This window comes from Zalophus californianus, chromosome 4 (assembly GCF_009762305.2).
Source record: "Zalophus californianus isolate mZalCal1 chromosome 4, mZalCal1.pri.v2, whole genome shotgun sequence".
Lineage (NCBI taxonomy): Eukaryota > Metazoa > Chordata > Mammalia > Carnivora > Otariidae > Zalophus > Zalophus californianus.
This window is the reverse complement of record NC_045598.1, coordinates 164,818,780-164,833,870: the sequence shown is the minus strand read 5'-3', so window position 1 is coordinate 164,833,870 and position 15,091 is coordinate 164,818,780. Positions and strand designations below refer to the sequence as shown.

Sequence of the window (15,091 nt, the reverse complement as noted above, 5' to 3'; positions counted from 1 at the left end):
TGAATCTGCAAATTTAAAAACCAAGTATTCTTAAAAATGGTTAAAATGGTAAATGTATGTTATGTATTTTTTTACTACAATAAGCAAATTGAAAGCATATGACATCTTTGTCTAGGTTATCTACTAGATTTGAAACCATCTGATCTCATCCCTTATTACACTTCTACATGCTCACTCTGCTCCAGCTTCTACTTCCTTCCAACAGGCTGGACATGCTCCAGCATGTTTACTGATAAGTCTAAGTGCCTAAAACGTCTTAGAATAGGTTCTTTTAGTTGTTAGGAAATATATGTTGAATGGAATAATGTATTCAGTTTGTTTACAAATTCTGTCAAGATGGTATTTTCAATAATTGTAGAATATTGAGATTCCTTGGTTTGGTATAGATCTGGATTCCACTGGGCTTCATAACTCTTTGGAAAACACTCGAAAATCCTCCACAATATTACAAAGAGGAAGACAACAAAACACTGGGGTATGTGCTTGAGTGTTCAACAGATTACAACAGAACAAATAAGTGTTTCCGTTATATACATATAAAAAGAGCAGTCTGGAGAGTACAACCTAGAACATTTTGGGCTGGCTCTTTCTGAAAGAGCTTTCTGTGGATCACATGCCTTTTCAGAAGTATACTCCAACTTCACAACCAATTTATACAAATGTGTGGTTTGATTCTGGTCAAGACAAAACAGCAACAAAAATACAAAATATTCTATAGTTATTAAGGTGGTCTACTCGGTGGAAAACACCTCAATCAGACTTCTTTTCAATATTATGCTGAGTTGTACATTCAGTATTTATCACTTAGACAAAAGCTAAAATATAAATTTTTTAGGATACATTAATGTGAATAACATGTCACTTTAGTTCAATATTCCAGTTATTGTCATCATTTTTCTAAACTGTTACTCCGATGAATCCTAAATCTTTGCTATAAATATCTTTCTTTTCATTTCCAGCGAAGTTTTGTGGTGACCCTGGTATACCTGCTCAAGGGAAAAGAGAAGGCAAAAGCTTTATATACCAGTCAGAGGTTTCATTTAGCTGCAGTTCTCCTTTCATACTAGTGGGATCAAGCACCAGAATATGTCAGGCAGATGGCACTTGGAGTGGCTCGTCACCTCACTGCATAGGTAATATTAATTAAAGTTTGATTATTCTCAGTAATTTTGGAATTACTAGATCCTCGTAGTGTATTACTAGTATGAATGTATTAATTATTTTCTCTGCCCTACAAACTATAATTGGCTAAATGTGAAAAATAAATGTAAAAAAGAGAAGCAATTAGAAGGCACTGAAAATGAATACTGTTAAAACATATGAAGTTGTATTTAGCATTTAAAACTTCCCAGAGAAACAGTTGAAATAATTTTCTTGTTTATCAGTAAAATGAAAAAGAAAAAGGTTGTCAGATTAATAGCTTAAGTACTAACATTTGTATATATTCTTATAGTTAATGAGTCATAGTCATATGATATGAACTTGCTCCAAAAATTAATAAAAAAGATACATTGACAGGGCATCTGGGTGGCTCAATCAACTAAGCATCCGACTCTTGATCCCAACTCAAGTCTTGAGCTCAAGGTCCTGAGTGTAAGCCCGGCATTGGGCTCCCTGCTGGGCATGGAGGCTACTTAAAAAAAAGAAAAAAATACATTGACTTCAAAATGTCCCTAAGCACATTTCTGTAGTCTTAAATTAAATGCCACATTTGGTAAACCAACCAAATAATCCTGTCATACAACTAGCCAACTCAGACACTACTAGTTTTACCATTTTTATACCTGAATCTCCTACAGGTATCCCTGAAAAATGCAAATAACTAAGTCCTGTTTCTGGAAAAACTCTTACTTCTTGAGGGGAATATTATCCTACCTGAGATTATAATTTAGCAAAGTCCTTGAGCAAATGTTTAATATACATGTTCTTTTTTCATATCCTTCATTTTTCCTTAACTTTTTATCCACAGAGTAAGTTGGATGTCAAGTGCTTTTATATCAGAAGGACTCAAAGTTCAAGAATTGCATAATTCATGTGAATTGCAGTGTACCTGAATTCTTGCTTTAAGATTAGTAGACTTCTGGGGCACCTGGGTGGCTCAGTCGTTAAGTGTCTGCCTTCGGTTCAGGTCATGATCCCGGGGTCCTGGGATCGAGCCCCGCACAGGGCCTCCCTGCTCAGTAGGAAGCCTTCTTCTCCCTCTTCCTCTACCCTGCTGCTTGTGCTCCCTCTCTCGCTGTCTCTCTCTGTCAAATAAATAAATAAAATAAAATAAAAGGTTAGTAGACTTCTGTCCATGGAGAGACGCTATTAGATTTATATTTTTTATTATTACCCATGTTCCTTTTCATTAAGACTCAGATCACTCAAAATTGTTTTGTATGCAAGAAATATACATTTAAATATAATTACAAATTTTAAAGGAATATTATGTTTATAATCTTCATTTTTAGAACCCACCCGTACCTCATGTGAAAATCCAGGAGTCCCAAGGCACGGATCTCAGAACAATACATTTGGATTTCAAGTGAGTACTTTAAAGAAATATTTCTATTCAGTATAAAACTAGATTGAAGCCTTCTTTGATTCATGTGCATATAATCATGTTGGCAGAAACAGAAAACATCATGCTTATATCTGTATTCATAACCATATAAAAAAAGGTAAAAGGCAACAAAAGCGTGGAAGTAAAAGGAAATTAGGAGAAAAAAAATGTGATTTAAGAAAATAGCCTAACTGATCATGACAATAAAACAAAAGAAAAACTGAAGACAGCTGTGAGCCTAGGAAAATCCATATGTAGTAGCTAGTACATAGGAGAGTGTTAAGTAGGAAAGAAATGAGGGGGTAAATGAGTAAATTCTAAAGGAGGATGTAGGGGAGTGAGGAAAAGTAAAGATGAAAGAGTTTAAAGAGTTAGCAAACATAAAAATGTGGTTATTCAATAAAGCAATTACACTAAAATATGTTTATCTTATGTGTATAATACTAAAATATTTTTAAACATTTTCACTGACATGGGAAATTTCTGAGAAAATAATTTATCCTATTGTTACACAATAGTTGGATTGTTACATTGGAATTTTTCAACATGCCCAGCCATGTGTGGCTGCCTTTCTTATTTTCCCTTTTTCTAATTTAGATTTTATGTAGAGATTCAGCAAGTTTTTCATTACAGGGACCTTAGGGGAGCCAAAATGCATACTGACTCCACGAGGAAATAGCTAATATACACATTACACACTTGCCTTGTGTTGCAGAGTTTTCTAAATTGTACTATTTTGTGTGAAATTCAGTGGGAACCTGAAAAACATCCATTTCTAAAGGAAGTACTCATCAAAGGTGCCATATTTTTGTTGCTAAAAATAGTTTCCATTTATCTACAGTTCAGGCACAGTATGAACATTGATTTGATAGCATTTCCAATTCTTCCGGTTTGCCTCAGGCCTGTCTGCATAATACAAAAGTGTAAAAAAGGTGCCTCAGTCTCCATTATGTTAGTGTTTTTAGAAAACTTTAGATTCATATCTTTATAAAAGGTTTTATCAATTGATCTAAATCCTGAAAAATGGACAACTAGTTAAAGAGCATTAGTTCTCATCATATAGATGAAGAAACTGCAACAGAAGGTGCCTTGGCTTTGATCACTGAGCAAGTCAGTGACTATATCCTGAGAGAATACAGAATTTTGATGTTAGTGTCTGTGCACTAAACCACGTGATTTTCTGGAGAGTATGAGTCCTTTCTAATACATAACCTTTGAAATAATGGGAATGGAAATGAGTAAGAATGAATTTAGTACAGTCATTCAATGAAATGAATAGAATCATTAACTCTGCATTGTAAGAGTTCTATTATAACCATTGAAAAATGTTACCCCAAAGTTAACCTAACCCGGAAAGCATATTATTTGACTAATAAACATGCATTGGATCATCATATTCTACTTAGATAAATATGAATAGACTAGATTTCAAATATGATAAACTCTATATAATTACATTAATCTTTATTAAAATCACAAATGATATACTGAGTATGTTAAATTGGGGACATCAACTTTCTTACATGCATATGACTGGTTTGTGCATATATATGTATACTAAATATATTTACTAAATCTGTACAGAGCTAACGGAAATTTTAAAAGTTTATATAATTCTAGCTAATATTAATGTATTGGTAGATTCCAAATAGAATCCTGGAAAAGCCATCTTTTTTTTTAAAGATTTTATTGATTTATTTGAGAGAGAGAGAATGAGAGACAGAGAGCACAAGAGGGAAGAGGGTCAAAGGGAGAAGCAGACTCCCCGCTGAGCAGGGAACCGGATATGGGACTCTATCCCGGGACTCCAGGATCATGACCTGAGCTGAAGGCAGTTGCTTAACCAACTGAGCCACCCAGGAGCCCCATGGAAAAGCCATCTTTATTGGTTGAGACAAACTTTTCACTTGCAAGTTAAGAGAAGCTGTTTGAGCTAGCTTAAGCCTAAAAGCATTACAAGCCATGTGCAGTTATATCAAAGACCCCAAGAAAAGGGATCTAGGAGAGACCAATCAAGCCCAGAATCTAGCAACTGGACAATAGGACTCAGTCTTTTCCACTACCCTATGTTTGCCTACTTTGTTTTTTTCTTTGCAAATTGGCCATATGACGAAGAGTGCGTTTTTCTATTTATCTTTCAGCCACATACAGAAAATGATTAATTGTCTCAATCTCAGTTCCAGATTTCTAGAGAGAGGATCAGAAGGTCTCAACTCTCGTATTTACCTCTGATTTGATCAGGTGGCCAGAAGTGACTTAAGTAAGATTATAGGAACTCACTTCTGGGAGGGACAAGAGAGGGGAAAGTTATGAATTACACAGGCACTCAAATCATTTTCTTGATTTTTTTCCTTTAATATGTTTATTCACTCTTTTTCTATATAGGTTTTAGATTTTTGGACATAGATATAATTATTGACATATAAGGATATATTACCTGTTGCTAGAGATGACAAAAACTCTAGTGTTGAAAAAAGTGCTCAACATAATTTCTATAATATCCAAAATATTGTAAGTTGGAATAATTTTTGGGTAAAAATAGATTGGTAGTGAAGGAGTAGCTGTCAAAATGATTGATACAACATCTAGATTAATTATGGGGTAAATGCCAGACACACGTATTTCACTAACTGCTGTATCACTCTTTAAATTGAGCTATGGTTTTGGAAGACACATCATTAAGAGTTAGGACTTGTTAAAGTTATTATAGATTCGAAATGTTTTAATTTGACTCTTAGATGTGTAACACCAAGATACTGAACAGTAAGATTTTTAGCCTACCAATATAACCATGGTGATGATGTATGATTTCCAGTTTATAATCTAAATTAGTAGATAAGTACATAGAATGGGACAAATATGTTACATAGTATTTTTCTTGCTTTTAAATGATGAATATGACATTAATTTTAAACAAAAATCCCATAAAATCAAGTGTTTTTAACTAAAATCTGATAATTTTTTAAAATACAAACTCATAGGATATCTTAAAATTTAATTTTTTTTAAAACCAGGAAACTCAGGACTGAAACTGATGCTCAATGAAACTTCCTGGAATCTTAAGCATATGTTTTCTCCCTTCATTTTTATGATCTTGCCTTTCTACATCTATTTTATTAATCAAAATATATGTATGTCTTTTATTAGAAGCTACTTCATTTTTTCTTGGGCAAAATGTTTAATATAAACACATAGTAAAAAATACAAATATAAAATGGTTGTCAAAATATATTGCAGAGGAAGCATATAAATTGTGAATTCTTAGTTTTACATATATATAAAATATATGTATGCTATATATGTATTAAACAAATATATTTAATTTGTGATGTTAAAAATCAGACACAAATAAATACAGTGATGAAAATTCTAGGAAAGCAAAAGTCATTTGCTATGAAACATCATGAAAGAGAAGGATCTTACTTAGAATATTCTAAATTTATACAAAATGTGGAGTGCCTGGGGGGCATAGTCGTTAAGCGTCTGCCTTCGGCTCAGGTCATGATCCCAGGGTCCTGGGATCGAGCCCCACATTGGGCTCCCTGCTCGGCAGGAAGCCTGCTTCTCCCTCTCCCACTCCCCCTGCTTGTGTTCCTACTCTTGCTATCTCTCTCTCTGTCAAATAAATAAATAAAATCTTTTAAAAAATATAAATAAATAAATATATACAAAATATCTATTATGCCTTGATTAGCTATCTAAACTTCATGGCTTAGGAACTGAGATATAACATTTAAAATAAAGAAATAAGAAAAAAAATAAATAGTTAAAGAAGATAAATTATATTTACTAAATAGACATGTCTTATAATTTTATAATGCTTTTGCACAAACCATGCTAATTGGGTCCAACTTAAAGTGATTTTTTATTTAAACATTGGCTACAATTAAAACTTTAAATGGATTTTTTTAAATTCCTGATATAAAAATAATATTCAATATTTTTACATTATATATAATTGGTTATACAGAGCACCTTTTATTGGTAATTATTGGTGGGAAAATTGTAATGAATTATTTTTCCATGAATTTTTTGAGTTGGATAATGAAAAATTATTTTTTCTACAAATAATCAAATTATATTATGCATGTTAGAAGTTAATTTAGAATCAGAAGGACCTATCATCACAAATTGGAAAAGGATCAGCTATATAAGATACAGTATTAATTGGTCTTATAACTGAAAAAGTATTTATTAATACATTGATACTTGGAGAAAATTTTGGTAATTGATTTAACTATAATAAACTCTGAACAAAAAATTAATCCATTATTAAATTTGTTTAATTCTAGGTATACTAGATATTTGGTATAAGTGTTTGTGAATTTGACAAAAATAGTTATTATATGTGTTACTGAGATATAGAAAAATTTTAAATAAATTTTACTTCTCTGGTGTCTGATTAATATCTAAAGCAGTATTTATGATGACTTCAGAAAAGTTTGCAGAAATAAGGAAAAAAGTCTTACAAGTAAAAACAAAAGGCTATGTAATCCAACATATTTCTTAAATCTTATTAACATCGAGTTACTTAATGAAGTAACCCAAATGTATGCTTCAAAGAATAAACAGTGATTTCGCTTCATGCTATGTAAAGTATGGAAGGGATATCACTCTTCTTTAAGAAACTATAGACATGTTAAATCTTTAAGTTAAGTAATCAAATGATTTTGTATTAAATTATTAGTCGCCACTCCTTCAGTTGATCTAACATTTTTGAGAGTTCTTTGTGCACAAGGGTGAGTAACACAGTCCCTAGTCTAGAGAAACTAACCTCTGGTGTATGGAAGATTTGATAGGATAGATGATAACATTGTTAACTTTGTGAAAGTTGATAAGGGTGCACATAAAAGAAAGTTCTCCTAATCTGTTGCTGCAGGGAAACCTTCCGAGAAATGTCTGAACTAAATCTTTTAGGGCAATATCTAGGAAAAGAAAGTTAGGAAAGACATTCCATGCAGGGTAAACAGCATGAAAATCTGCATGCATTAAGGGAACTACAAAAATTCAGTACTATATGAGCACACTTTGAGTAAAAGTAAGTGGTCAGCGATGAAGCTACAGAGATGGGCTGTGGTCAGGTTATAGGGGCTTTTTTTTTTTAAAGATTTTTTATTTATTTGACAGAGAGAGAGACAGCGAGAGAGGTAGTGCAAGCAGGGAGAGTGGGAGAGGGAGAAGCAGGCTCCCCCACTGAGCAGGGAGTCCGATGTGGGGCTCAATCCCAGGACGCTGGGATCATGACCTGAGCCAAAGGCAGATGCTTAACGACTGAGCCATCCAGGCACCCCATTGGTATAGGGGCTTTTATCTGTCAAGTTCACACAATGTAACTTTATCCTATGGGTGAGTTGACAGTAAAGATTTTAAGAAAGAGAATGCTAAGGCCATACTTCCATGTTGATCACTCTGACTTTATGTGGAAAATTAATGTGGTCAAGACTGGAGTAAAGGAAACAAGTTAGATTATTATCATGATTGTATTTATGATTATTATAATTATGACAGTAGTTCACAAAGTGTGATTGCTGACCAAGCAGCAGCAGTATGACTTAAGAACTTGTTGGAAATACAGATTCTGGGCCTCCCCCAGATCGACCAAGTCAGAAACTTTCAAGGGAGGTTCATCTATCTGTGTTCTGATAAGTCCTCCTGATTATGGTATCTGCTAAAATTTGAGAACCAAACCTGTAGAAAAGATATTGAGGACTAAAACAGGATGTATAAGTGGAGAGACAGAAGGGGACAGTTTAAGATTTAGGAGGTAAAATTATCAGTATTTGGTGGTAGATTGAATGAGCGGAGATTTATGGGTAGAAAGTGGCAAGCATTAACTGAAATCTACCCTAAAGTAGGATTGCTGGATTGACAGAGGTAATGAGTTTTGTAAAACCAGTTTGGCTGAAGAACAGAATTGCAAAGTCTACATGATCAGTCACATAATCTAATCCATATGAGAAAGTCAAAATATGTGGTGCCATGTTGCATAACTTCAGGGTATGTGAACTGCGTGCTCTGGAGCACAATTTGAAGGACTTCGTTTATGTTGAATCCAGGGTAAACAGTGCTCCTTGGAGTTGATCAGTATAGTGGCCCTGGACAAAATGGGTTGTCAAGGGGTAAGAGATCTCCTCAAAGCTATGGTGAGAGTGTCTTGGAAGACAAAATATAAGATAACTGGAAGAAGAAAGGTTGCTATCAGAGAGTGACAGTTGGAATTGAATGTTTGTGATATAGCATAGCTCTGGCTGATAATGAAAATATGAGAAATGGTAGCATTTAGCTACTCTCAAGGTCCAAATGGAATCTGGGTCAAATTATGTCATTTTAAGCTTAGCCTCATATTGCTTTAGCAGGTGAGAGTAGGAACTAACTGGGAAGGAAGGAAACAGGTTATTTGTGAAATGTGCTAAGAGGATGACTGATCATTCCAGACTCCAGTTGCTAGGGAAGGCTGAAATGGCAGACACTAAGTATTCCTCACCTTGTCCTCCAGCTGTAATCATTTAACAAACCCTGATGATTTCTTCTTGTAATGTAGTCTGAGTAAACAACATCCTTCCCAAGTCTACTGCCACAAGTTAATTCAGCTTTTGTCCATTCAAATGTAATATGGTAGTGTTGGCTTCGTGATTATAATTACTGCTGGTCATTCTTTTTGTTTAGTAATTTCTTTATGGAGTGGCTAATTTAATTTTCAACACAAATTTTACTTGCTCTGAGAGCTTTAGCAACTTTGTTTTCATTAAAAAAATTTCAAATGCCATAGCCTGCCATTTGAGACCCTTCAGAAATTGATTCTTACATTTATCTTTGACTTAATTTAATGCTTAAAACAAATCTCAAGACAAATAATATTATCATCTTTATTTATAGGTTAAGTCTTAAAGAGGGGATATACCTCATTCAGGCAAGATCAGGTTCAGAGTTAAAGCCACATACACATTACTCTGGGGTCTATTTTCTTTTTTTGCTGTATCTTACTGCTTCCCACTTTACCCTCTCCCCCTCCCCAGCTTCCCAGTTCACTGTGTGAACTATCCATACCAACCAATCAAATGTACTTTTTCCTAAACTATATGATGTATATTTTAACCTTCATACATTTTCTCATCATGTTCTTTTCTACTTTTATATCAGTTGTTCTCAAACTTTATTGTTCATTAAAATCACCTGGAGGGCTTGTTAAACCACAGATTGCTGGTCCCCATTCAGTTTCTGATTCAGTGGGTCTGGGATAAGTTCCCAGAATATGCATTTCTTTTTTTTTTTTAAGATTTTATTTATTTATTTGACAGAGAGAGCACAAGCGGGCATAGAGGCAGGCAGAGGGAGAGGGAGAAGCAGGCTCCCCGCCAAGCAGGGAGCCCGATGCAGGACTCGATCCCAGGACACTGGGATCATGACCTGAGCCAAAGGCAGTCGCTTAACCGACTGAGCCACCCAGGCGCCCCCAGAATATGCATTTCTAAAAAAGTTCCTAATGATGCTGAGGTTACTAGTCTTGGGACCCTACTTTGAAAACCATGTTTTATGTATTTATCTAAAATTCACATCCTTAAAAGCTTAGTGCAAATTGCATGTCTTCCAGCATATATTTGTTACATTCACAATCTTTGCATTTAAAGGCCTTTGCATCTCATCTTTTATTGCATTTACTGTCTTCCATATTCATTTGCCTCTTATGTTGTTAGTTACCTTTATTTCTCTGTCTTCATCCATCTTTATTATTTATCTTTATTTAACAATCTACCTGTCTGTCTTGTGTTTAGATGGGCTTATTGACCTTTTGGTATCTTATATATTTTCTTCAAACTACTGTGGCAAAATTTTGGCACCTGCGCATGCATTGGGTACTCAAATATTTGATGATAATATGTATACAAAGAGATGTTTTTTCTTTAGTCTTGATTCCTTTAATTTTACTTTAAATCAGTTTGAAATATCTTTTCCTTCTAGCTTCTACCATGAAGAATTTCTTTTGAAAGCATTTTCTCATCCACGTTTTTTTTCTATTTGTTGCCATATTTGAAGCTGCATTGGTACGTTTCTCTGTAATTTGCTATAGGTAGGAAGTGTTGTGCAGTTCCATTGCAAAAAAGGACACCTTCTCCAAGGCTCTACAACACGCACTTGCCTTCCTGACCTCACATGGAGTGGAATTCAGCCTGAGTGCATACGTAAGTATTGTGGCTAAGAAATCATACTAACCACAGATAGGAATTTATATGCATTTTTTCTTACAAGTGGGAAGTAAATCTGTATCTACACAAAAGATGTATTACATGGATTTTTTTAGACTATGATAAAATATAATTTATGTATATAAGTTTATTACTGTATCATAACCCCAATGCCCATTAAGGAGCATTCTTTCTAAAGAAGTCAAAAGGCACGAGGCACAATTTTGGTTTTTTTGCAGGCCTCTTGTAATTGTGTTCAGCTTGGTCATCTGATAATTTTAGATGATTATTAGTTTATCAATTTAGAGATCTGAACATATGAATCTAAAGTATGCTGAAATACAGAAGGCTCCAATTTAGTGCCTCTTAATCCTTTATCACTTGCAAAACTCTCTGAGATTCTGAGAAAAGTTAGAAACATCCATGGAAGGAAATACACATGAATAGTTTGACCAAAAATTTGAATACTGTTTCAGGATTTCCTGGAGCTTCTAAATGTGCACTGACCCTAAGTTGAGAGCACTTGCCGTACAGATTAAAGAAGAACAAAGCCCAAGGTCATGAAGCTATCTTTTCTGGCTTATAGTTAGAAATAAATTTCAGCTGGTGAATTACTTACCTCTTTCCCTCCCACTTTCTCCTTTTTATCTCCTTTCCTATCTTTGTAAATCCTGAGCATCTTGGGGAAAAACAAGAGTAAGCAGGAGTAGAAATACTCATCCGAATGGTGGCCAACTTTTTAGGATTTGCTGAAGTCTAAATAAGTCCTGTGAATTTACTCTAGCCCTGTTCAGAACCACCCGAATGATCACGGGAGCCCCCGTGGACCTGCAGCTTACTGAAAAGCAGGAGAACACTCCACTGAGAAGTCATTCACATGCCTGGTTAGCTGGTATTTAAATATGGCAAAATTCCTTAAGAGGCAATTAAGTAGAGTGCGTACTTTAGAACCTGTGTGAGATGTAACTAGGTATTTCATAGTAAACCGAACTTCTTTGATGACTTCTATAAAGGATATGATGACTTAAAAAGAGTTATTACTGAAAGCATCTCAGAACTTCCACTATGTGCATAATGTGAGGATTAAACTTACTTCTGCTTGGGCATAATGTGAGGATTAGTTAATGTAACTGCCCCCCTGCCCCGCCCAAAAAAAAGAATGTAGTAGAGGCAGACTATTTGTGTTTATCCTTAGCAATATTTCCTCCAGGATTAAAGGTCATTAATGGAATTATATTAAATATAAAACATGTAACACAATGTTTATCACATAATATTAAAAAAAGTTAGCTCTTATTTATAGCTCTATGAATCTCCATTGGGAAACAAATGGAAATTATTTTCCAAGCACATTTGTACACAGAATATTTTTTCAGAGACATATGGACAACTTTTAAGTATCCATATCCATGAACAAATGATCAGAAATGCTTTCTGATTTAGGGAGAAAATTCTTTGTAGCATCTGTCTCTGAGAATGGAATGGTATTTATAAGATGAAACAGGGAAACTGGGGGCAGGGCCAAGAAGTGGCCTAAGTATGGGTAGAATGGAATAGAGGTAGCAAAGCAAGAGTGGGAGGAAGCTTGAAGAAAAGGAGACAGAAATTTAAAGAATGAAAAGATACTGCTACTTAGGGACCCAAAATATGGCCAGAAAATTCCACATGTAAAAAATTATTAAATTGTACTTTCTATATTAGGAAGTATTATGTCAGAGTGATATACGGATATACTGAGCTAATGTTGTATTTAACTTTAGAAAACATGTTTTTAAAATTTAAAATAAATATAAAAATAATAATATAAAAAATAAAATAATATTTCATAAACTGGTGTAGAAAATCTGAGCTTGACAAACTTTGAAAGGCATCTTATTACAGGACTTCTTAGATCTTCTTAGATCCTTTAAAATGCTAATAATTATTGAGACTCTCTAGAATAGTGATATAATACACATTTATGAGCTTAATTATCTCAAAATATAGTAAGGTTTCCCCCCTCCCCTTGGCTTCCCTTGTAACATCTACCAGTGTTCCACAGATGACTACTTAGGACATGATAGACTATGAAATTAATATGTATGTTGACATTGATACATTTTCCTTGATAAATTAGAATAACTATGCAAAGGTGTATTTACATAAAGGCATTAACATGCCTCTAATATATATATTGTGACTCGCATCTCAAAATTTTCTTAACATGTCTATAAAAAATGAACGCTTTTCTTTTTTCTTAATATAGCCCACAGCTGTAAGCAACCAGAAACTCCTGCTCATGCAAATGTAGTAGGAATGGACCTTCCATCTCATGGCTATACACTCATTTATACCTGCCAGCCTGGCTTCTTCCTAGCAGGTGGAACAGAACATAGAGTGTGTAGATCTGATAACACCTGGACTGGAAAAGTTCCTGTTTGTGAAGGTAAGTTTTCATTACAGAAGCTTCTAACAGAAGCTGTTCTACTATTTCAGCCTTCCTAAGATGGAAGAGACAAAAACTCAACTCAGATTAGCTTAGGAACAAAGGAAATATATTAACCAACTCCAAGGGCAGGCAATTCTGGAAGAGAGATATTATTGAGGTCTTGTTATAAACTCTTTTCATGCTCTGTTTTTTCTTCTTTATTCCTTCTTCTAGTTACGTCATCATGGTAGGTGTATGAGTTTCCTGGGCTGTTGTAACACAGTACCACAAGCTGGATAGCTTAAAACAGCAGAAATTTATTCTCTCAGAGTTCTGGAGGCCAGAAGCCCAAAATCAAGGTGTTGGTAGATCCATGCACCCTCTGAAGTCTCTAGGGAAAAATCATGCTTTATTTCCTCCTAAGGTTTGGTAGCTTTATTTCCTCCTTGGTGTTGCTTGGCTCATGACTGCTCCATACCAATTTCTACCTCCGTCTTCATGTGGCTTCCTCTCCTATTTCTCTCTATATGTCCTCTCCCCTTCTTATAAAGACACCAGTCACTAGATTTCAAGGTTATTTCACCTGAGGAACCCTAATTAATTATATCTTCAAATATCCTATTTCCAAAAAAGGTCACATTTGAGATTCTTGGTGAACATGAATTTTGAGGTTCCATTATTCAACCTACCACAGTAGGGAACATTGCTGCCAACATACCTTTTGGTTTAGGAGAGTTTTTTCCAAAGCTTCTTGGTCAGGAAAGCACTATTCAAGAGTCTGATTGTCAGTTTTAAATGCAGCACACCTCCAGATCTGTTAGTCAACCAGGGTGATATAGTATTTTGTCCAGATCTAAGTGAAGTGTCTCCCTCTCTTGCTGCTTGATTAGGACAATCCCGAGCTAGATAAGATGTAGTGAGTTTACCAGAGAAAAAAGGCTTATGTGTTCACAACCAGGAATAAAGTAAGTTTTTCTAGAATTCTTGATAAGGTCATCAATAAATTCCCTTTCCTTTTCCTTTTTTTTTCCAGCCATTCTAATTCCTATTGTCCTGCAGCATTCACAAATGTTAATGACCTTCTTTTTTAAATGTGTTCACTCTCTTCTCTTAGCAAGAATACTACTCAGTTTAAGTTTTTCACAAGATTGAAAGATTAAAAATCCATTTAAATCCAACAGAATTTCAATAACTTTTTTATCTATCCACTTTGCTGTTTATCATCAGTACTATAGAAGGCTAACTCAGCATCATCTCCAGACGGGGACTACTGCAGCAAACTCCCAACGTCTCTGCCTGTATCAATAGCCCTTTCTTTCCAAATTGTTCTATCTTGGAGTCAGAGTGATGTTCACCCAAATTATTTCCCTTAAAACCTTTGAAAGACATTATATTGTTCTTAAGAAAAAGATCTGCCTTTATACAGTTTACAAGCACTGAATGTCATAGCTCCCATAACTTTGCAGCATATCTAGCAACCCACATGATTTCCTTGCTTTGAACTACCATTGGTTTGGCTTAAAACTTTAGTTTTAACTCTTTAGTTTTGAGTCTACCCAATTTCTTATAACACCATGGGCCACCTTAACAAATTTTTATTTTGAAACACATACCTACCAAATTATTTCTGCCTTTGTGCAACAGGAACATACACTTAAGCTTCAGCTACCATGCTGTAATCAACTGTTTACATGTTGGTTTATATGGCTTTTACATATTCTTTAAAATAAGAAAGAGAATTCTGAAATGATAAGGCAGCACTGATCTTTCCCTTGTCCCACTGAACTATAATGGGGTAATTATTAAAGTTTTTAGCTGTACAATGGAAGTGTTGAGTAGATAATGAGATGTTAGGATGAATTGGACATTTTGGAGAAAACTATATGAAATGTCAGAGAATAAAATTGACAATGCATTACTGTATGTGTTCCTAATTATATTAATTTTTGTGAAACT

General features: G+C 34.6%; 1 protein-coding gene across 4 annotated transcripts in view; it reads left to right on the top strand.

The window, feature by feature from the left end:
• The window catches only part of CSMD3 (CUB and Sushi multiple domains 3), a 1,160,406-nt gene that overhangs the window by 1,126,534 nt on the left and 18,781 nt on the right, over positions 1-15,091 (top strand). For all 4 annotated transcript variants that reach the window (XM_027574671.2, XM_027574666.2, XM_027574669.2 and 1 more), the window contains 4 exons: positions 960-1,133; positions 2,454-2,527; positions 10,614-10,725; positions 12,974-13,153. In XM_027574671.2, coding sequence (XP_027430472.2) covers positions 960-1,133; positions 2,454-2,527; positions 10,614-10,725; positions 12,974-13,153 — 540 coding nt within the window. The remainder of the gene's footprint in view (positions 1-959; positions 1,134-2,453; positions 2,528-10,613; positions 10,726-12,973; positions 13,154-15,091) is intronic.